The sequence below is a fragment of the Panthera tigris genome, chromosome C1, assembly GCF_018350195.1.
Source record: "Panthera tigris isolate Pti1 chromosome C1, P.tigris_Pti1_mat1.1, whole genome shotgun sequence".
In the NCBI taxonomy this organism is placed as follows: Eukaryota; Metazoa; Chordata; class Mammalia; order Carnivora; family Felidae; genus Panthera; species Panthera tigris.
Window position 1 is genome coordinate 54,814,229 of NC_056667.1, and position 22,197 is coordinate 54,836,425.

The 22,197-nt window shown below is 34.8% G+C and overlaps 1 protein-coding gene and 1 non-coding gene across 2 annotated transcripts in view; one reads left to right on the forward strand and one right to left on the reverse strand.

Annotated features, from left to right (window-relative positions):
• Positions 1-22,197, reverse strand: part of DNAI4 (dynein axonemal intermediate chain 4) — a 92,553-nt gene that overhangs the window by 24,096 nt on the left and 46,260 nt on the right. Inside the window, 7 exon segments of the mRNA XM_007089833.3 lie at positions 2,787-2,908; positions 3,201-3,358; positions 5,244-5,395; positions 6,658-6,744; positions 9,718-9,926; positions 13,614-13,808; positions 21,779-21,934. Of these exon segments, the coding sequence (XP_007089895.2) occupies positions 2,787-2,908; positions 3,201-3,358; positions 5,244-5,395; positions 6,658-6,744; positions 9,718-9,926; positions 13,614-13,808; positions 21,779-21,934 (1,079 nt within the window).
• On the forward strand, positions 21,648-21,750 carry LOC122241713. The gene has a single exon (XR_006221943.1). It is a non-coding gene; the product is annotated as a U6 spliceosomal RNA (small nuclear RNA).

The following is a 22,197-nucleotide window of genomic DNA, read 5'->3' on the forward strand; positions in this document are numbered from 1 at the left end:
CCAGACACTTCAATGCCTCTCTGTTAATAATTGATGGAAGAGGTAGGCAGAAAATCAGCAAGGATATAGTCAACTTGGAGAACACCTTCAACCAACCTAACCTGATTGTCATTCATAGAACACTCCACCCAACAAGAGCAGAATACACATTTTTCTCAAGTGCACAGGGAACACTTATGTGTAAATGTCACATTCTGGGCTTCAATAAATTTAAAAGGGTTCAGTTTATTAATTTTTATTAAAAGTTTGTTCTCTGATCATGATGGAATTAAATTAGAAATCAATAAACAGAAAGATCCTTGAAAAACCCCAAATATTTAAAAACTAAATAACATGCTACTAAGTAGTATCAATCAAAAAAGAAATCAGAGAAATTACAAAGTATTCTGAATGGAATGAAAATGAAAATACAACATATTAGAATTTGTGGGATGCTGCCAAAGCAGTACTTAGAGAAAAAGTTATAGCAAAAATGCCTCCATCAAAAGAAGAAAAGTCATAAATAAATGATCCCAGATTCCACCCTAAGAAGCCAGAAAAGGAGGAGCAAATAAAACTGAAGCAGAAGAAAGAAAATAAAGATCAAAGTGGAAATCAGTTTTATAGAAAACAGAAAAACAATCGTGAAATTCAGAGAAATCAAAAGCTGGTTCTTTGAGATCAATAGCACTGAAAAACTTCTACTAGACTAAAGAAAAAAAGAAACACAAATTACCAACAGTAGCAATTAAAGAGGTGACATCACTACATATTTTAATATCTATTAAAGAATACTAAGGAATTATTATGATGCCACTAAGTTTAATAACTTAGATGAAATAAATTCCTTAAAAGACACAAATTATCAAAATGCACTCAAGAAGAAATAGATGATAATAATAATAATAATAATCCTATATCTAGTAAAAATTTGCATTTCTAGTTACAAGTTAAAAACCTTCCTAAAAGAAATTCCAGGCCCAGATAGTTTATTAATCCCATCAAACACATAATGAAGAAATAATACTAATTGTATACATATTCTTTCAAAAAAGTAAAGAGGGAATACTTTTCAACTCATTCTACAGGATTACCCTAATATCAAAACCAGACAAAGACATTACAAGAAAAGAAAACTGTAGATAGATATCCCTTATAAGCAAAGATGAAAACTGCTAAACAAAATTTAAGCCTATCAAATCCAACAGTACATTAAAAGTATAAATTACAATCAGGTGGAATTTATTTTAGAAATAAACATTTAAAAACCAATGTTATTCACCATATTAACAAACTTAAAAAGAAAAACTATATATCATCTCAATAGATGTAGAAAAAGCATTTGACAAAAACCTAGCATCTATTCCTGATAAAACTCTCAACAAACAGTAAAGTAATAGGATCTCCTCAATGTGATTAATTGTATCTACAAAAAAATCTCAGCTTACATCATACTTAATAGTAAAAGGACTGAACACTTTCTCCCTAAGATCAGAAACAAGAGAGGGATGTTTGTTTTCACCACCTCCATTCATCATTGTGCTGGAAGTTCAAGCCAGTACAAACAGGAAAGAAAAAGTAACCAGATTAGAAAAGAAGTAAACTCTTTATTTACACACTATATGATCATCTCAAATTCCTCACACCAAGGACATTTCTAGGATAACAAACTAGGATTTCTCAACCCAGCACCATTGATATTTTGGGCCAGTCCCTTCCCCTCCCCTTCCCCTTCTCCTTCTTTTCTTTCCCCTTCTTCTTCCCTTTCTCCTGCCCCTTCCCCCTCTCCTTTTTTTTCCCCAGTACCCCTTTTCTTCCTCTTCCCCTTCTCCCCCTTCTTCTGTGCAAAGGAGGGCAATAGTCGTCTTGTGCACTGTAGGATGTTTAGCAGTATCCCTGGCCTCTGCCTACTAGATGCCAATAGCATTCCTTCCCACGTCCCACCTCCTGTAGCTGCAACAACCAAAAATATCTCAAGACATTGTGAAATATACCCTGGTGATAAAATATTCCCCTCCCTGCCCACATTGAGAAGCACTGTTCTAGAATCAAGGTGAAATGTGGATTACAAGAATTTGAGAGTGAAGGCAGTTGGAATACAACAGCTGTGGAAAACATGAAATGCAGTAAAGGCCTGGACTACATTAGCAGTAGTAGGCTTGGACTAAAAGGACAATAATACTTAAATAGCATTTGGTTGATAGGGTAGAACAAAGTAGGAGCTCAAATTCTGGTTTGCATAATTAGATAGATGATGGTGTCAAAAAAAAGGTGATCATGTTACATATAAGGAAAAATATATAGGATATGCTTCCTTGTTTGTCATAGTTGCTGAGTTTTCTGATTCCAAAGTACTTCCAGATAAAAATAATTAGAAAAAGTAGAATTTCATTAACTGTGCTTTGATTTGATTCTCTTCCTGATAACCATGAACTTAACTATTCTTCCTAATCCTCATCATCATGAGAGTCACCACTCACATTGAAATAGTGGACTGTATGGTAGTTTCGGTTTCTATCAAAATGATAAAGCACTCAAGTTAAACTTGAAGTTGTAAAGAGAATCCTTCCACAGTTTCTCAGAAATATAGACCTTTCCTCTAGAAAGCAGATAAAGACACAGTACAGCCAACTGGAATGTGCCTCTCCACCTTAGTTTGGCAGCTATGTCTATGTTTGTTTTATTTTTACCTACAAGGCACTATATTGATTAACATGCTAAACCTTTGTCTTGCTTTATGTCTTACTACATTTCAATTATTGGAAGTTGTCATTGGCAATAGTGAATAATGGATTGGAATAATTTACCTTAGGATGAAAAGCAAAACACATTCCAGGGGCCTGTCGAGATATCAGAGCTTCACCTTTCTTTTCTTTTTCCCCTCCTTTTTTGCTGCTGCTAGAAGTAGTTCGCTTCAAACGCATCAAATCTTTATTTAAAGAAGAAAACATATATCTTATTTAATACATGAAAAAGTATTGTATAATAATGTATGTCCCTCCTACAAATAATAGTATGAGTTCTGCCATCTTTTGCATGTGATTAGCTTAAAACTAGCAAATACCAATGAGAAAAACAATGAGCAAGTACAATATTTTTTCTTATGTAGCCAAACGAAAATTTGTCACCTCTTACTCATGGCTCACTAGGAATTTTAAGTCAGCACATAATAAGAGAAAGGTAATTTGATACGTATGTGTATTTGTATACATTCTTTTTACCATGACAGTCCAGTCCTTTCCGTATAACCCATTTGGAGATTCTTCCATCTGCTGATATAGAAACTAGTATTTCTCTTTTGTCATCCCCTGTTGTCCCTCGATCTTGTTCTATCCACTGTAGTTGCCATACAGGTCCCAAATGTTTTTGAGGTGATTCACTAAAACAGGGAAAAGCACTAAATATAGAATCATTGCCATAATTTTTAAAAGCACAGGAGTATAAGTCATAAGGACAGCTCCCTGGAGCACTGTGACCTACTTATGGGATGATGCTCCTATTGTTCACTTTCACTTTAGTAAAAGTATTTTGAAAAACAGGGGAAACAATCATTTTGTCACCTAATATTTTTGTTTTTTTTCATTTCTTATAAAAGGAAACTTTTACTACTTTTAATTATATTAATGCCATAAAAGAAATACAAAAGCAAATATTTTCTTTCTTTTCAAAATATACTTTCCCTTACTCTATTCATTTACTTTTTCCTAGATAAGTTGTGTTAATTTATTTTGGACACTTTGAAAATAAGTATCTTCATCTTTATAAGGATTTTTTTCATAGCTTAAGTAGATAAATTATTTAAGTCTTATTTAAGTAAACAATTACCTTACCTTTCTATATTTCAGGCTTGCCCATTGGCTTGATTCTCTCTATGGCTGATTTAACGTTTCTCTGAAGAATTAAAATCACTTCTCAGATTAGTGATTGTTTTCCTGTCAGGATAATAGGTTCCTCTGTTCCTAGTCCTTGATTTTTTTATGCAAACCTCCCAAAGCAATGGTTCTGAATCTTTTTAAAATCATAGATAACTTCGATTATTTGGTAAAACAAGCACAAAGGCCCATGCTTACAAAACTATGCAGATAATTTCAAATTTAAGCTTACAGACCCTGCTTTGATGCCTATTTTCAGCTCTAAGTTTATTAAAACACTAATATAAATATACTACTTCATTTTTGCCGCATTGGTATCTGTTCTATTATAAAAACCTAACAATACTCAATATCTTTCACTTTTAACTTTTTTTATTTTCTCAGTATGACTCATTCACTGATTGATTTATTTATTCTTATTCACTTACTATAATCCTGTTACATTCTCAATATTATGTGACATGCTGAGGATAAACAGGCAAGACTTAATCCTTGACTTCGAGTTGCTTACAGCCTCTTCAGAAAGATATATATATATAAATAATACATATACAGCGTGATGAGTGCTATGATAACTAGACAAACGCACAAAAGAAAGGAATGGGAAGGCTTCTTGGAGGAGGTGGTGCCAAAGCAATAAAGGGTACAAACTTATAGTTAGAAGATGAACAAGTTCTAAAGATCTAATATATAGCATGATGTTCATAGTTAACAATACTGTACTATATACTCAAAATTTGCTAAGAGAATAGATCCAAATTGTTCTCACCACATATTAATCAATTTTATTGTGGTAATCATTTCACAGTGTATACATATTAAATAATTACATTGTACCCCTTTAAAAAATCACATTGTAGAACCTAAATATATACAATTTTTATTTGTCAATTGTACCTCAATGAAGCTGGGGAAATTTTTGATTTTCTTTTAAAAGAATAAACAAACTGTAGGGGCACCTGAGTGGCTCAGTCGGTTAAGCGTCCGACTTCGGCTCAGGTTATGATCTCACGGTTCATGAGTACAAGCCCCGCGTCAGGCTCTGGGCTGACAGCTTGGAGCCTGGAACCCACTTCAGATTCTGTGTCTCCCTCTGTCTGCCCCTCCGCTGCTTGGACTCTGTCTCTCGCATTGTCTCAAAAATAAGTAAACATTAAAAAAAATTTTTTTTTAAGAATAAACAAACTGTCAAGGAAGGTTGGTGAGGTGGGCAGAGAACATACAGATTTTAGGACAGAGAATTTCAGCTAGAGAGGAATTATTAAGTGAAAAATAATGGTATCACTCTCAAAACATAAACATTCACTCAAAATTAGATAACATTAGATTAAATTTTTACTTCTCCCTAAAAAAAGCACATATTATATGTTTATCTGATTCTTGGATTCTCACCTACTATCCAGAACAGGAACATTACTGTTGCTCTGTACATTATAAATTGCAATGGTACCATTGTGATAGCCAACTGCTAAAAGATTAGGTGCTCCAATGGAGAAATCCACAGCAGTAACTCCATATGGACTCTGATAAATACGTTCTGGCCACTGAATAAAAAAATAATTGTATTACATTTTAAACTGGGTTTTGCAGGCCACAGTAAGATAGGGTATAATGGTGACTTAAGACAAGTCTGGGGGCAGTGGAAATGTAAGAAGGGCTAGTCTACATTAAGTTACTCTTCTCTTCCTAACTTCCAGTATAGATGAAAACAAAATGTCAATTAGTCATTCCCTTTCCTTTGATGAATCCTCAGGACTCAATAATTTTAAGAAATACAGCATGGCCTTCTCCAATAATTACCATATTTTGGTAATCTTTCAGTAGGATTTGCATGATCATCATAGATTTACTTTCTTTAAGAAACAAATAATGGGCTCCAATCAAATTATCTAGCAATGTTCCTATCTTCCAGTATCTGTTTCATAGGCTTGCATTATCTAGACATTTCTGAACAGTGTAAAGAAGAAGCCACAAAAAAAACTCTGTACAGTAGTCTTTTTGACAACTCTGTGAAGAGTTTTATTGTTTTGCTTTGCTTAAAGTCTAATCTAAATCCTTTCTTGCTTCTAACAGTCTGTATGGAAAAGAAGACAACTTACCAATGATGGATTCTATATCAATACTTCCACATGTTTAAAATTGCTTCTTCCTTCCTTTTTTTTAATTCTACATAAACCCAGCTTCCTAATAGACTGGGATTATTTATAAAACTCCAATCATTTTTTATTTTGCTTTCCTGATCCTTTTCTAAGTTTTCCACTTCACAATTCAGTTATGAATTAAAACTAAATGTAAAGCTGCAAAATAACAGACTGACTAAAACTGTTTAACAAAAAAAAAAAAACCATGACTGATTCTTATTATTCTCCATGAGAAATTCTTGCTAATAACATGGTCATTCATATTCATCCATTTTGTATGTATTCAAGCCAGCAGAAATCTATCTTATGAGGTGATGAGATATTTATACATTAAGAAACAATTCAGTATTAGCTGAAACATATAATTTTCAAAGGATTTTCACTCGCAAATTTGCTCTTCTTTCTGATAAAAAATAATGGTTCAACTCTGGATCATAAGATCTAATAGCACATAGTAAATGCTCAATAAATATTTATTAAATGAATTTACTTTATCTTATATCAACAAGAATAAATTTTAATACTTATAGATTTAAACCAAAGAAAATAAAGTCTTCCTCGATAATTTTTTGACTTTGTTTAATTATCACACACAACTATCTACTTTATGAGAATTATGTCAATATTTAATTAACTAAAAATGGGTTTATTCCTACTGGGGTTACCATAGGATTCTTTATTGACCAGCAGCAAGCCAATCCTCTTTTTTGCTCTCTAAATCCAAAGTGCCCATAGCCAACAGCCAAAAGGTCCTGAAAATCAGAAAAATATGTTTAAAATAAGAGAGGGTAGCATAAAAACATTGGAAAATATATAAAGATACATTTTAATGAACTGTGTTAAAAATAGAAAGACATTTCTATTGAGAAAAAATACCAGTATACTATTTATTTTTACTTTACACCTCCATCTTCCTAAGCAAAATAATAATCATATTTTCAGACTGATGAATAACTAAAAAGAACCAATTGCTGAAAAGTTCTTTTATATATTGAGTTAATCTTCCAAGATTATATTACTACATTATGGGTTTCTGAGAATGACCTAATTATTTCAAATATAAAGACAAAGTGCCATGAACTGAATTGTGTCTCCTCCCCTAAAATTAATGGGTTGAAGTCCTAATCCCCAAAGTGATTATATTTGAAGAAAGGGCTTTTAGGAGGTAATGAAGATTAAATGAGGTCATGAGGGTCATAATGTTAATCCAATAGGATTGGTGGCTTCATAAAAAGAGGAAGAGACACCAGAGCTCTCTCTCTCTCCACCATGTGAGAATGCAGCAAGAAGGTGGCCATCTGCAAGATAGGAAGAGAGCCTTCACCAGTAATGAAATCAGCCAGCACAATGATCCTAAACTTCCTGGCCTCCAGGAAATAAATTTCTGATTTCTAATCCAGCCAGTCGATGGTATCTTGTCATGGCACCCCAAACGGATTAATAAAGCATTTCAAGATATGCTTATACAAGTGCATAAAGACAAAAGTTTAATGACTGACCAAACCCAACCTCTTCTTTGTAATCAGAATACCTTTATCAAAAATATATTATATATTTTTGCCATAACCCTACTTTCAAGCCAACATCACCTCTTTATAATTTCCTCTGCCTTAAACCACTCTTCACCACTATTCCTTCTACACTGACATGAACAAACTTCTATTCATCGCTTCAAGACTCAGCATAGGCACCACTTCCTCTAAAAAGCATTCATGAGCCTCTCTTATGTATTCCCACAATACTATTTATTTTCCTTATTAAAACACAGAGAGAACTATTATATAGGCAGGGTCTATGTGTGACTAAATTACTACTGTTTCTCTAGTGCCTTATTAGAGTTCCTGGCATAGTCAATGTTCAATAAGTATTTGTAGAATGAATTAATAAATATAATAGATGCCATTTGTCATATTTTTTTAGCTTTGTTAACAATTATTTAAATTTAATCTCAATAACAATATATTAACTTTTAAAATGCTGGTATATTCAGTTTCTAAAAATGATTCACCTGTCTTTATTACACATTTATTATTGATTTATTGAGTATCACTTACCTTACATGGGGTTTCCAAATATAGTTTATAAAAACCAATCCGTACTGAAAGTATTTTATTTTATTAAAAATAATATACATAATTTAAATAACACATTACTTAGGTTTCTATAAGAATGATGATAGACTTTCTGTTTTTTTAAAAACCGTAACCACTAGCATATTTGCACATAGCACCTTATAAGGTGTGGCAGTAAAATAAAAAGGCTAATTCTTAAACTTACATTATACAATACAATCTTAATATACCAATTCATTTTGACCACTTTAAAAATACACTAAATATTTATTCCAAAGGTATTGTTATTACACAAAAGGGTTTTAGAATCCCTAATTGAGAATCATGTCTTCAGAAGCAGTTTATAAACTCAAGGAGAAAATAAGTCTCGTTACTCTATAATCATCTCTCTTTTAAAGCAAACATACCATTCTCCCACTTGATGATTCATATAATTTGGCTCAAGATGATTTTTGGCAGTGCAGTAATTAAGAGCAAGAACTCTGGATTCAGATGTTAGAGTTTGAATTCTAGCTGTTTCACTTACTAGAGTTGTGTTACTCTGGGAATTTAAGAGATGCGTAACTTTGGGCAAGTTATTTATCCCTTTTGTACTTCAGTTTTCTTATCAACATAATGGGGAAAATAGTACCTAACTCAGAGTTACCGTGTTAATACAAGTAAAATGCTTACAGTATCGCCTGGTACATAGTAAGTACTATTTAAGTATTTGCTGTTAAGCACTCTCAACAATAGCCAAATTATGGAAAGAGCCTAAATGTCCATCAACTGATGAATGGATAAAGAAATTGTGGTTTCTATACACAATGGAGTACTACGTGGAATGAGAAAAAATGAAATATGGCCTTTTGTAGCAACGTGGATGGAACTGGAGAGTGTTATGCTAAGTGAAATAAGCCATACAGAGAAAGACAGATACCATATGTTTTCACTCTTATGTGGATCCTGAGAAACTTAACAGAAACCCATGGCGGAGGGGAAGGAAAAAAAAAAAAAAGAGGTTAGAGTGGGAGAGAGCCAAAGCATAAGAGACTCTTAAAAACTGAGAACAAACTGAGGGTTGATGGGGGGGTGGGTGATGGGTATTGAGGAGGGCACCTTTTGGGATGAGCACTGGGTGTTGTATGGAAACCAATTTGACAATAAACTTCATAAAAAAAATAAAAATAAAAAATAAAAAAATAATTTAAAAAAAGTATTTGCTATTACTGGTAGTAATAATATTTTAAGAAATCTCAAAATTATCTTGTATATTTTCAGGGTCACTAGATTAAGTATATATTTGTGAATATGATTACTTTAAGAAGAATATTAATTTGGGTACATGAGCTTGATATATCTGAAAATAAATCAATTAGATGTTATCTTCTGGTTCACTTTTCAATATCTGATATGGATTCAGAGAATACTGTGTCCCAAGTACATCTCCTAAAATTAAAATGATGACATTTCATATTAAAGGAGAAAAAATTATTTTGTAACTATTATCATTTTCTACTTTTTGAAACATGAACTTGTTGTAGAGGTATGTTAAAAACTCCACTTTATGTCAAATAAAATCCCTTGCCTAATGTCTGAGAAAACAAACAACTAGTACTTGACAGTCACCCTTATATACTAAAGACAGAATTGTTAAAATGTTCAATAACTTACAGGATTTGTTCTATTCCAGGCAAGGCTGCTCACATTAAGGCCTTTGGTTAAGTCACAGGAAAAGGACCAAAGTCGTTCTAAATTGGCTGGTATTGTTGATTGTCCTGTACTTATTTCTATTTCTTCTTCCTCTTCCTTCTGACCCTCTTCCTCTGTCTTTTCAAGTTTTTCACCTTCTTGAAAGCCTTCAGGTTTTTCAGGTTCTGGTTCTAAAATTAAATCAAATGAAGAGATTATTGTCCTCCATTCCTACAAGAGCCTTCCAAAGGGCCCAAACAGCATCTCTCCCTCTGAGACACTTAAAGCACCACTGGATCTGCTGGATGATATGGCCCAAGTGACAGGGCATTCTGAATGACTACCTGGGCCTCTTGTAGAATCTTCTGCTCTCCTGGGCTTACTCAAAGCTAGCCTTTTTTCAGATCACTTAGCGAATAAGCCAAAGTAGCACATCCAAATGAGGAATATGTTGTCGCCAAAGAACAAAGAGGTCTACTAGGCATGGTACTTTTTTTGGTTATAAGAGGGACTAGAAGAAACAACTTATCCTTAACCTTTGGAAATTTCACTGAGGTGGAAAGCCCCTGAAATTTTATCAGAGGTGCCTGGGAGGCTCAGTCGGTCAAGCGTCCGACTTCGGCTCAGGCAATGATCGCGCGGTCCATGAGCTTGAGCCCCGCATCGGGCTCTGTGTTGACAGCTCAGTCTGGAGCCTGCTTCAGATTCTGTATCTCACTCCCTCTTTGCCCCTCTCCTGCTCATGCTCTCTCTCTCTCAAAAATAAATAAACTTTAAAAAATTAAAAAAAAATTTTATCAGATTTATTTCTCACCCTCTGGGATGCAAATGTCTTACTAATAAGTCTACTTCTTATTCACCAGGTCTAATCAGCATAATGTCATCAATGCAATGGACCAGTGTGATGTCTTGTTGAAGGAAAAATTCCCTGAAGACTAAATTAGGACATAAAACTAAAGAGCTGATATACCCCTATAGGACAGTGAGGGTGTATTGCTGGCCTGGCCAGCTGAAAGCAAATGGCTTCCAGTGGGTTTTATCAACAGGTACTGAAGAAAAAAGAAAGCATTTTCTGTGTCAATAGTCACATACCAGGTACCAGGTGGTGTGTTAATTTGCGCTGCCAAGGAAACATCTGGAACAGCAACTGCAATTGGAGTCACCACCTGGTTAAGTTTACAATAATCAACCATTATTCCCCAAGATCCTGCATTTTCTATGCAAGCCAAACAGATGAGCTGAATGGGGGAGGTGATGGGAGTCAATACTTCTGCATCTTTCAAGCCCTCGATGGTAGCATTAATCTCTACAATCCCTCCAGAAACATAGTATTGCTTTGGTTTACTATTTTCATAGGTAGCAGAAGCTCTAGTGGCTTCTACTTATCCATTTCCTACCAGAATAGCCTCCATTACATAGGTCAAGGATCAAGTGTAGGGCTTCTGCCAGTTGCTAAATATTTCTATTCCAAAGTATACATTCTGGAACAGTGGAAATAACTACAAGATGAGTTAAGTTACCCACTGGACCCACTGTGAGATGGACCTGAACTAAAATTCCATTGGTCACCTGACTCCTATAAGTCCTTTCCGGCTAACAAACCATAGTGATGTTTTGGGACTCAAGAAGTTGGTATCTGTCCAGAGCTAGTGTCCAGTAATCCCTGAAATTTATGATTATTTCCTGTTCCCCACTACACAGTCACTCTTGCAAAAGGCTGTAGGTCCCTCTGGGGAAGGCTGAGAGAAATTTTAACAGTATACATTTTTGGTAGTGTAGTGAAATATTTTCTCAAAGAGACGCAGCCTCCCCTTTATCCAAGGAGTTCTGGGTCTGCAAGTTGACTCAAGCCTAGAAATTGCTTAAAGGGCTATGACTTTTCTTTTGTAAAGAAAAGACTCTTCTGTTTATACAGATTAAGTAAGAATTTAGGAGGAGACTACATTTTATGGGCTGATTTATCTCCCCAAAATTCATATATTGGAAGGCCTAATCCCCAGTACCTTAGAATGTAATGGGTTTGTAGACAAAGGCTTTAAAGAGGTGATTAAGTTAAAACAAGGCCACTATTCTGGGTCCTAATCAAATATGACTGCTATCCTTCTAATAAGTGGACATTTAGATACACCGAGAGACACAGGGAAGGCACAAGCACAGATAAAAAACCTAGTGATGAGACCGCAAGAAGGTAGTCATCTGCAAGCCTAAAAGAGAGGCCTCAGAGGAAACCCCAACTGTACTGACACCTTCAGCTCAGACTTCCAGTCTCCAGAACTATGGGGAAGTAAATTTCTGTTGTTCAAGCCACCCAGTTTGTGGTATTTTGTTATGGCAGTCCTAGCAAACCAATACAGCACTTACCTATTTCTCTTCTAAGGACGTGATGATCAGCTAGCCAATGCCACGGATCTCTGTGAGTCAGACTGTTCTGATTACTGCTCTTTACCCTACAGTAACCATGCCCACCGTTTCATTGGTGATTAACTGCTGCCACTTATCCCCTGCCACTCAGAATCTAATTGTTTAAGGATCTCAGTTGACTAGCAGTAGTTCCCACTACAATTTCTGACCTACAGAGAAAAGCGAGCAAAGAATTCTTCAAGGACATTGGGGCACCCAGCCAATTTATTTTTCACAATTGTGCTAAAAGGTGTATTATCCGGACACTTCTATAGTGGATAAGCAGGTCATCATGATAAATCCACCCTAACATTCCAATGTCCCAAAGCCTTTGGATACCTTTCTCTATAGTGTACCAAAGCAGTTCTAACATTTCAACTTTATTTAGTGAAAACCACATTTTGTCATTCTGGGGCCAGGACTGAAGCCCCTGCCTCTGCCCCAGGCCAACATATGTACAAAACTGTAAATGCATTTTCTTTTCCTTATGAATTCTTTTAATAACATTTTCTTTTCTCTAGCTTATTTTATTGTAAGAATATAGTACATAATACATATAATATAAAAATGTGTGTTAATTGACTTTATGCTGTAAGTAAGGCTTCTGGTCAATAGTAGTTTATTTGTAGTTAATTTGGGGGGAATCAAAAGTTGTACTTGGAGTTTTGACTGTGCCAGGGTCATCACCCCTAAGCCCTGCCTTGTTCAAGGGTCAACCCACCATATGAACCCACTTATATGATATACCAAAACAGTCAATCTCTGGTGAGAAAAGTCAGGTTAATACCTGTTTATGGGGGGTAAGGTTTAACTGAAAAACAGCACAAGGGAAATCTTAGGGTTTGTAATTTATTCTACAAAATGGGAAGATACTGAAGGTTTTTCAAGAGTTAAATGCCATGTTCAAACTTGTGTATGGGATACCTCAGCACATCAGGATAGTAAAGTGGAAAGAGAAATGGAATGAGATCAGGCCTTGGTTGAATGCCTAGCTTTGTCATAGACTCTAAACTTAGAAAGTTTCTGTACTCTTCATCTTCTTCATTCAAAAATTGAAGGGTTGAATTCATCTCTAAAACCTTTCAAAATATTCTGTGAACATATGAGATGGGATTTGTAGCAATAAGAACAGGAAGAATGCCCCTGTAATAAAATTAGGGATAGGTAATAAGCACCAGAACCTGGAAAGTGTCAATGGCAATGGAAAGGGGGTTAAATATGAGAAAATAATTCAGTACAAGGGCAAGGAAGAGAAAAGAGCCATGGAAGCTTTTGTAGATTTTAATCTAAGGGGTGACCTCTTTTTTGTGCGCTCTGTAGTTTGAATTCTACTGTTATTTGGATGTTTAACGCTAAAAGGTATATAAATATGTCTTTTGATAAGTGATGATCCAGTCTGGAGGTTACATTTAAAAATGATAATGTCATTCAATTCTTTTGATTATTTGAGCTTGTCTAAATGTGATTTTTCAAAATACCTTTTAAAATAGGAAGCTGACGATAAGCTGCAAGTTTTGGTTGAAATATATTTTCCATTAGAACTCGTTCCATAAAAAATAAATCCTGATGAAACTTGTCAGATTTCAATATTGTCTCTGAGTGGTCTACTTCATCATCATGGACTTTAGTCAAAATTACATTTTCTATATCCATTAAAGAACTAGCTTCACTATCTGTAAAATACAAACATGATGCAAAGATAAAATAATTTATGTGGTATTAGATGATTCCTGCAAAGGATTTTAAAATGACATTTTGTCATTACTGTTTGTTTTCCTCCAATATTCAACAACTTCAATAAACATTTATTGAATATCTTTTATCTACCAAGCACATGAAAAATATACACATATTATTTCATTTTGGAATTCTTAACCATTCAAAAATGCACTGTTTATCAGAAGATAAGCAATGATAACCTCATAGGTAATTTATATCTTTATACCTTGTTCTTCAAATTTAAACAAGATTATTAGCCTTCAGATGAAGGTCTGACTGGATTACTGTTTTATAGAAATACCATATGATTGTGTTAATTTTTTATTGATGCTACAACAAACTACTCAAAACTTAGTAGGTTAAAATCACACAAATTTATTATTTTAAGAGTTCAGTCAGAGGTCTGACCCAGGTCTCACTGGGATACAACCAAAAAGTTAAGAGGGTTATGTTTCTTTCTGGAGGCTCTAGAGAGACTTATCTTTTTCAACTTCTACAAGCCACCCAAAACCCTTCCTCCATCTTGAAAGACAACATCACTGCATCTCTCTGATCTTCTTCTGTCATTACATCTCTCCATGTCCACAGCGCAGAAAGGTCTCTACTTTATGTAGCCATATGATTAACTACTCTCTCATTCTACTAACAGAAACCACAACAAAGACTCTTGGCCACATTTCCCCTTCATTCTTTCTGCCTCCTGACCAACTCTGGTACTTCTCTGTGTAGCTCACAGTGTAGAATGTTCCTTCCTCTTGAGATTTGTGAATATAACAAGCTATCATTTCAATGGCAATAGTGTCCTGATCTGTTGGCCTTGCCATGCCTAAATAATAATAAAGTTCGGGGCACCTGGGTGGCTCAGTCGGTTAAGCGTCCGACTTCAGCTCAGGTCACGATCTCGCGGTCCGTGGGTTCGAACCCTGCGTCAGGCTCTGGGCTGATGGCTCAGAGCCTGGGGCCTGCTTCCGATTCTGTGTCTCCCTCTCTGTCTGACCCTCCCCTGTTCATGCTCTGTCTCTCTCTGTCTCAAAAATAAATAAACGTTAAAAAAAAATTTTTTTTTAAATAATAATAAAGTTCACATTAAAAAAAAAATATTGTCTATTGGGATGCCTGGGTGGCCCAGTTGGTTAAGCATCCAGCTCTTGATTTCAGCTCAGGTCATGACCTCATGGTTCATGGGTTTGAGCCCCATGTTGGGCCTTGCATTATCAGTGTAGATTCTCAATCTCTATTCTTCTCTTTCAGCCCCTCCCCTGCTCATGCTCTCTCTCTAAAATAAATAAATATTAAAAAAATTTTTTAAATATTGTCTAAAAGCCCAATTTAAATGTAAAGACACAGATAGATTAAAAAGATAGAATTAAAAAGATATGTTAACACTATCAAAAGAAGACAGAGTAGCTATATTTAATTTCAGACAAAGTAGACTGTAGAACAAGGAAAATTATCAGCAATAAAGTGAAGCATTGCACAATAATAAAGAAATCAATTCTCCAAGAAGACACAGCAAGCCTAATCATTTATGCAGCAAAAAATCAAGACTACAAATCTGTAAGGCAAAAACTAATAAAATTGCAAGGAGAATTAGACACAGCCACTATTATAATTGGAAACTTTTAACACTTTTTAAACAGAATACACACTATTCTCAAGTTCACTTGGAATGCTCACCAAGATAGAACACATTCTGGGGCGCAAAGCACACCTAAACAAATTTAAAAGAATAGAAATAATAAAAAATGTGCTCTCAGACCACAGTGGAATTAAACTAGAATTTAATAACAGAAGGATAGCTGGATAATCCCAAAATATTTGGAAATTTAAAAAACATATATAAATAAAAAATAGGTCAAAGAAGAAGTTCCAAATAAAATTTTAAAATTTTTAAATATTTGAACTAAATTAAAATAAAACTAAAACTTATCAAAACTTGTGAAATGCAGCAAAAAGAATGCTTGAGGGAAATTTATAGCATTGAATGCATATACTAAAAAGAAGAAAATCTAAAAATTAGTAATCTAAGCTTCCATCTCAGGGCACTAGAGTAAGGAGAGCAACATAAGCCTAAAGTAAGCAGGAAACAAATATATATATAAAATATATAATATATAATATATATTAAATATGTAATAAATATATATTAATGTATATACTAAAGCATAAATCAATAAAATTGAAAACAGGAAATCATCAGAAACAATCAATGAAATTAAAAGTTGTTTCTTTGAAAATATCGATAAAATTCATAATCATCAGCCAGGCTGAACAAGAAAAAAAATAAAACATCTAAATTGTCAGTATGAGCAACAGCAAAGGTGTCATCACTACCGATCCCATAGCCCAAAAGAATAATAAATACTGTGAATAACTCTTATGTCCACAGATTTGATAACTTAGACGAAACGGAGCAATTCCTTGAAAGACATAAACTGCCAAAACTCACACAAAGAGAAATAGGTAATCTGAATAGGCCTCTATCTGTAAAGAAATTGAATAGATAATTAATAATTTTTCTAAATAGAAAGCATCAGGCCCAGATGGTTTTACTGGTGAATTATATTAAACATTTAAGGATGTTTATACAATCAGAAAATAAGTAGAGAGAACACTTCCCAATTCACTTTGTTAGACTGACATTACTCTAATATGAATACCAGATGAAAACATTACAAGAAAAGGAGAATTACAGAAAAATATTGTTTATGAAAGCAACACAAAGATCCTCCAACAAAATATTAGCATATCAAATCTAATAGTGTACAAGAAGACTTATACGACAAAGTGGGGTTTGTTCCAGGTATGCAAAGCTAGTGCAACACTTAAAAACCAATCAATATAATTCACCAGATCCACAAGCTAAAGAAGAAAAATCACACTTGATTCAGAAAAATCTTTTGACAAAATTCAACAGTCATTTATGATTAAAAAAAAACAAAACCCCAGGAGAATAAGAACAGATACAAATTTCCTCAACTTGATTTTTAAAAAACCTATTAAAAACCTATAACGAACATCATATTTAATGGTGAAAACCCAAAAATTTCCCCACTAAGGTAAGAAACAAGGCTAGGATATTCCTTATCATCACCTTTATCCAACATCATACTACAAGTCCTAGTCCTACAATAAGTCAGGGAAGAGAAATAAAAATTATACAAATTTGAAAGGAAAAAAACACTTTGTAGATGACACGAAGGTTTGTGTAGAAAATCCCCATAAATTGTGAAAAAATATAAAATTCTCCAATTATAATAAAAATTAGAGCAAGGTTGCAGTAAACACCATTAATATACAAAAATCAATGGCTTACCTATAAACCAGTGATGAACAACTGAGAACTGAAATAGGGGCACCTGGGTGGCTCAGTCAGTTAAGTGTCCGACTCTTGGTTTCAGTTCAGGTCATGATCTCACAGTTCATGAATTCAAGCCCCACATCAGCCTCTGTGCTGACAGTGTGGAGTCTGCCTGGGATTCTCTCTCTCCCCCTCTCTCTCTGCCCCTCTTACATGCTCTCTCTCTCTCAATCAATCAATCAATAAACTTACAAAAAAGAAAATTGAAATAAAAACCATAATACTATTTATATTGGCACTAAAAAGTTAAATGCTTAAGTTATAAATCTAACAAAATACATACAAGATCTACATGAGGAAATTACAAAACTCTGATGAAAGAAATCAAAGATCCAAACAAATTTTCAAGGATAGGAAGTCTCCATATTGTTAAAATGCCAATGTTTTATAATTTGATATATAGCTTCAGTGCAATCCCAGTCAAAAAATCCCACCAAGTTATTTTATTGACATTGACAAACTGATTCTCAAGTTTTTATGGAGAGGCAAAAGAACAAGAATAGCTAACATGATGCTGAAGAAGAATAAGACTGACACTACCCAATTTTAAGAATTACTATAGAACTACAGTTAATCAAGACAATGGGATATTGGTGAAAGAATAGATAAATTGATCAGTGTAACAGAATAGAGCTCAGAAACAGACCCACACAAATACATTCAACAGCTTTTTGACAAAGGAGCAAGAAAACTCAAGGAAGTCTTCAACAAATCAACAATTGGTCATTCATATGTTTAAAAAATGTAAACACAGAATTTATGCCTTTCACAAAAACTAACTGAAATGAACCTCAATATAAAATACAAAACTAGGGGCGCCTGGGTGGCTCAGTCGGTTGGGCGTCCGACTTCAGCTCAGGTCATGATCTTGCAGTCCGTGAGTTGGAGCCCTGTGTCGGGCTCTGTGCTGACAACTCAGAGCCTGGGGCCTGTTTCGGATTCTGTGTCTCCCTTTCTCTGACACTCCCCCATTCATGCTCTGTCTTTCTCTGTCTCAAAAATAAATAAATGTTAAAAAAAATAAATAAAATAAAATAAAATACAAAACTATACATTTTTCTGAGACAACATAGAAAACCCAGGGTTTGGTGATAAATCTTTGGATACAATACCAAAAGCACAATTTGAAAAAGAAAAAAAAAATGTTAAATTGAACTTTATTAAATTAAAGGATTAAATATGAAGGACCAAGAAAATGAAGAGACAAGCCTCAAAATGGGAGAAAATTTTGCAAAATACTTACCTGATAAAGAACTTAATTTATCATAATTCATAAAATACAACAATAAGAAACAGTCCCATTTAAAAAATAACATAAAATTCAATTAGACCCTTCACCAAAGAAGATATAAATCTACCAATAAATATATGAAAAACTGTTCAACATCACATGTCATTAGGGAATTGCAAATTAAAGCAATAATGAGATGGGGCGCCTAGGTGGCTCAGTCAGTTAAGTCTCTGACTCTTGATTTTCGCTCACATCATGATCCCACCATTAGTGAGACTGAGCCCCATGTTAGGCTCTGCACTATTAGTACAGTGCCTGCTTGGGATTCTCTCTCTCCCTCTCTCTCTGCCTCTCCTCTACTGGTATGCTCTCTCTCTTTCTCTCTCTCAAATAAATAAACATTAAAAGAAACAATAATGAGATACCAGTACACATCTATTAGAACAGCTAAAAAGTTTTAAAAATAAATAGTATCAGGGGCACCTGGGTGGCTCAGTCGGTGAAGTGTCCAACTTTGGCTCAGGTCATGATCTTATGGGTTCATGGGTTTGAGCCCCACATCGGGCTCTGTGCTGATAGCTCAGAGCCTGGAGCCTGCTTCCAATTCTGTGTCTCCCTCTCTCTGCCCCTCCCCTGTTCATTCTCTCTCTCTCTCTCTCTCTCTCTCTCTCTCAAAAATAAATAAACATTTAAAAAAAATTTTTAAAGTAAACAGTATCAAATACTGATAGAATGAGGAGCAACAGAAGCATTCACTTGCGTTGCTGGTGGTAATACAAAATGGTACAACCGCTTTGGAAAACAGTTTCATAGTTTCTTAAGAGTCTTAAGCATACCCTTACTATATGACCCAGCAACCGTACTCCTAGGTATTTACCCAAATGAGGTGAAAAGTTATGTCCACACAAAAACCTACGCAGGAATTTTCATAGCAGCTTTGTTCACAGTCACCAAAAACTAGAAGCAACAAAGAAATCCTTCAATAAATAAATAAACACATTGTGGTACATCCATATAATTTAATATTTTCTAGTGAAAAATAAATGAGCTGTCAAGTCATGAGTCGGCACACAGGAACCTTAAATGTATATTGTTTAGTGAAAGAAGCTAGTGTGAAAAAGCTACATATTGTATGATTGCAACTATATGACATTTTGGAAAAGACAAAACTATAGACAAAATAAAAAGATCAGCGATGGTCAGAGGAATGATGGTCAGAGGAATGGAGAAGGAATGATGACTAGGTGGAGCACAGGGGATATTTAGGTCAATGAAACTATTCTATATGAAACTGTAATGACCGATACATATTGCATTTGACAAAACTCATAGAACTATATACAACACAAGGAGTGAACCTTGATGTAAATTATGGATTTCAGTTAATAATAATGTATCAATATTGATTCATCAATTGTAACAAACATACCACACTATTGCCAGATGTTAGGAATAGGGGAAACTGCACCAAGGGCTGGGGGAGGGATGAAGGAAGAAATTAGAAGGACCTCTCAGTACTCTCTACTCAATTTTTCTCTAACTCTAAACCTGTGCTTCAAATGTCTATTACGTTTTCAAAATCTAAAGCTCTCTTAAAAAAAAAAATGGGGCGCCTTGGTGGATGGGTCAGTTAAGCGTCTGACTTCAGCTCAGGTCATGATCTGGCAGTCCATGAGTTCGAGCCCCACATCGGGGCTCTGTGCTGACAGCTCAGAGCCTGGAACCTGCTTCAGATTCTGTGTCTCCCTCTCTCTCTGCCCCTCTTCTGCTCATGCTCTGTCTCTCTCTCTCTCTCTCTCAAAAATAAATAAACATTTAAAAAAAAATGTTTTTTTAAAGAGCTCATGAGAGAAAATAATTTCTCCTTGTGAACTGAGCTAGGGTCTTACACATTCAAAAATGAAAATCATGGCCCTTTTTCCCTCAAACGTAATGGCTAACATACAACCTGTACATTCAAAGTTTAAATAGAATAGAAACACTTCTTAAACCAAATATGGGCCATATTTAACTTTTTTTCTATGTATTTGCATTATAAAATCTCAGAGGCAAAAGGGACTTTAGAGGTGATCTAATAATGCTACGAGTTTTTATCTGACTCTCCTTTACACACTCAATAAATCCGATCATTTACCTGTGCTGCCTATCTTTTTCTATTTTTTATTTTTTCCCTTTTCCTACTTATGGTCTCCCCTATCCTCTTAATTGGCCATAATGCTAAACTAGAGTATACTTTTATTTTGTATTATAGTTCTTGAATATGGTTCTATTATTCCTTTTTGCTTTTTTTTTTTTTAATTTTTTTTAACGTTTATTTATTTTTGAGACAGAGAGAGACAGAGCATGAAAGGGGGAGGGTCAGAGAGAGAGGGAAACACAAAATCCGAAACAGGCTCCAGGCTCTCAGCAGGTCAGCACAGAGCCCGACGCGGGGCTCGAACTCACAGACCGCGAGATCATGACCTGAGCCGAAGTCGGCCGCCCAACCGACTGAGCCACCCAGGCGCCCCTCCTTTTTGCTTTTTAAAACACACCCATCTACACAAGAAATAAAAGACCCACAAATTGAGACATATTTCTTTTAGGACCTTCCACTTACACTTTTTTTGTGTGTAAATGGCCTTAACAGAGGTGGAGTACGTATATCCAATTTTGAAGTCCCAATGTAATTTTTCAGCCTAAGATTGATGTTTTTCTTAGCAATTTTTCGTAGGAAAAATTTTAGCTTCTAAAAGCAAAACTACTATATGGACATTAACATTTAAGCAACAAACAACGTTTCTTTAGTGCTAATAATTCATTCTTCCCCTTCATTGTTCTCTGGGAAAATAAACTGGTCTTCATTGTAAACAACTTTCAGTAAAACATGGCTATAGTCTACATGACTATATAATTTAAATATAATTTTAAAAACCAAAAGAATATTGGTGACATATTTAACATATGTCATAACATATATGAAAGAGAGCTTAAGAGCGAGTAAGCAACAGAGAAAGACAGACTCTTTGAAGCTCTTGACAGGTATCCAAGAAAAATTAAATTTTTCAGTTCAGAGTCCAAGATGATGTGAAAGACTAACAATGCTATTTCTGAATAAAAGTTGTATTTTTCACGTTTCACCAGAAATGAAGTATTGTGACTGCCAAGAAAGAATTTACTTACAATGACGTGTGAAAACGTCACTTTTTAAAAACTGAGATAGTGCTTGCTGAGGCAGCACGTACAGTAATGTTAGAATGATACAGAGAAGACTAGCATCTTGTGCAAAGATGACACACACATTCGTGACACATCCCATTAAAAAAAAAAAACTGAAATAAATGAAACCTTACCTTTTTCTGTAGTACTCCCTGGCACTCTTTGCTCTCGATCTTTAGAAGGTACATTTGCTTTACCACATGAATCAAGGATAGATTGTTTTGCTGGTAAAGATGAAAGCTCCATAGCAATGTAAGAATCATGCAAATCCCAAGTAGTGGACATTATACCTAAGTAAAGAGATAGGTAAAAATTAGTTTCAACCAAGTTCTAATAGTTTAGGTTATACACAACTAGTTATAGAAAAATCTCTCCGTGTTTTAATGATAACTCCAAGTTATCCTCACCATCCTTTTTGATACCCTCTCCTTTCTCCCTTCCATCCCAAGCTGATGCAGCAGAATCCCATCAGTCTGTCGCTATAGGTCTTGCTTAATAGGGACCTGGACAACCGTGTTATAATAAGCATTTAGCATTCTTTCACTTCTGGTTA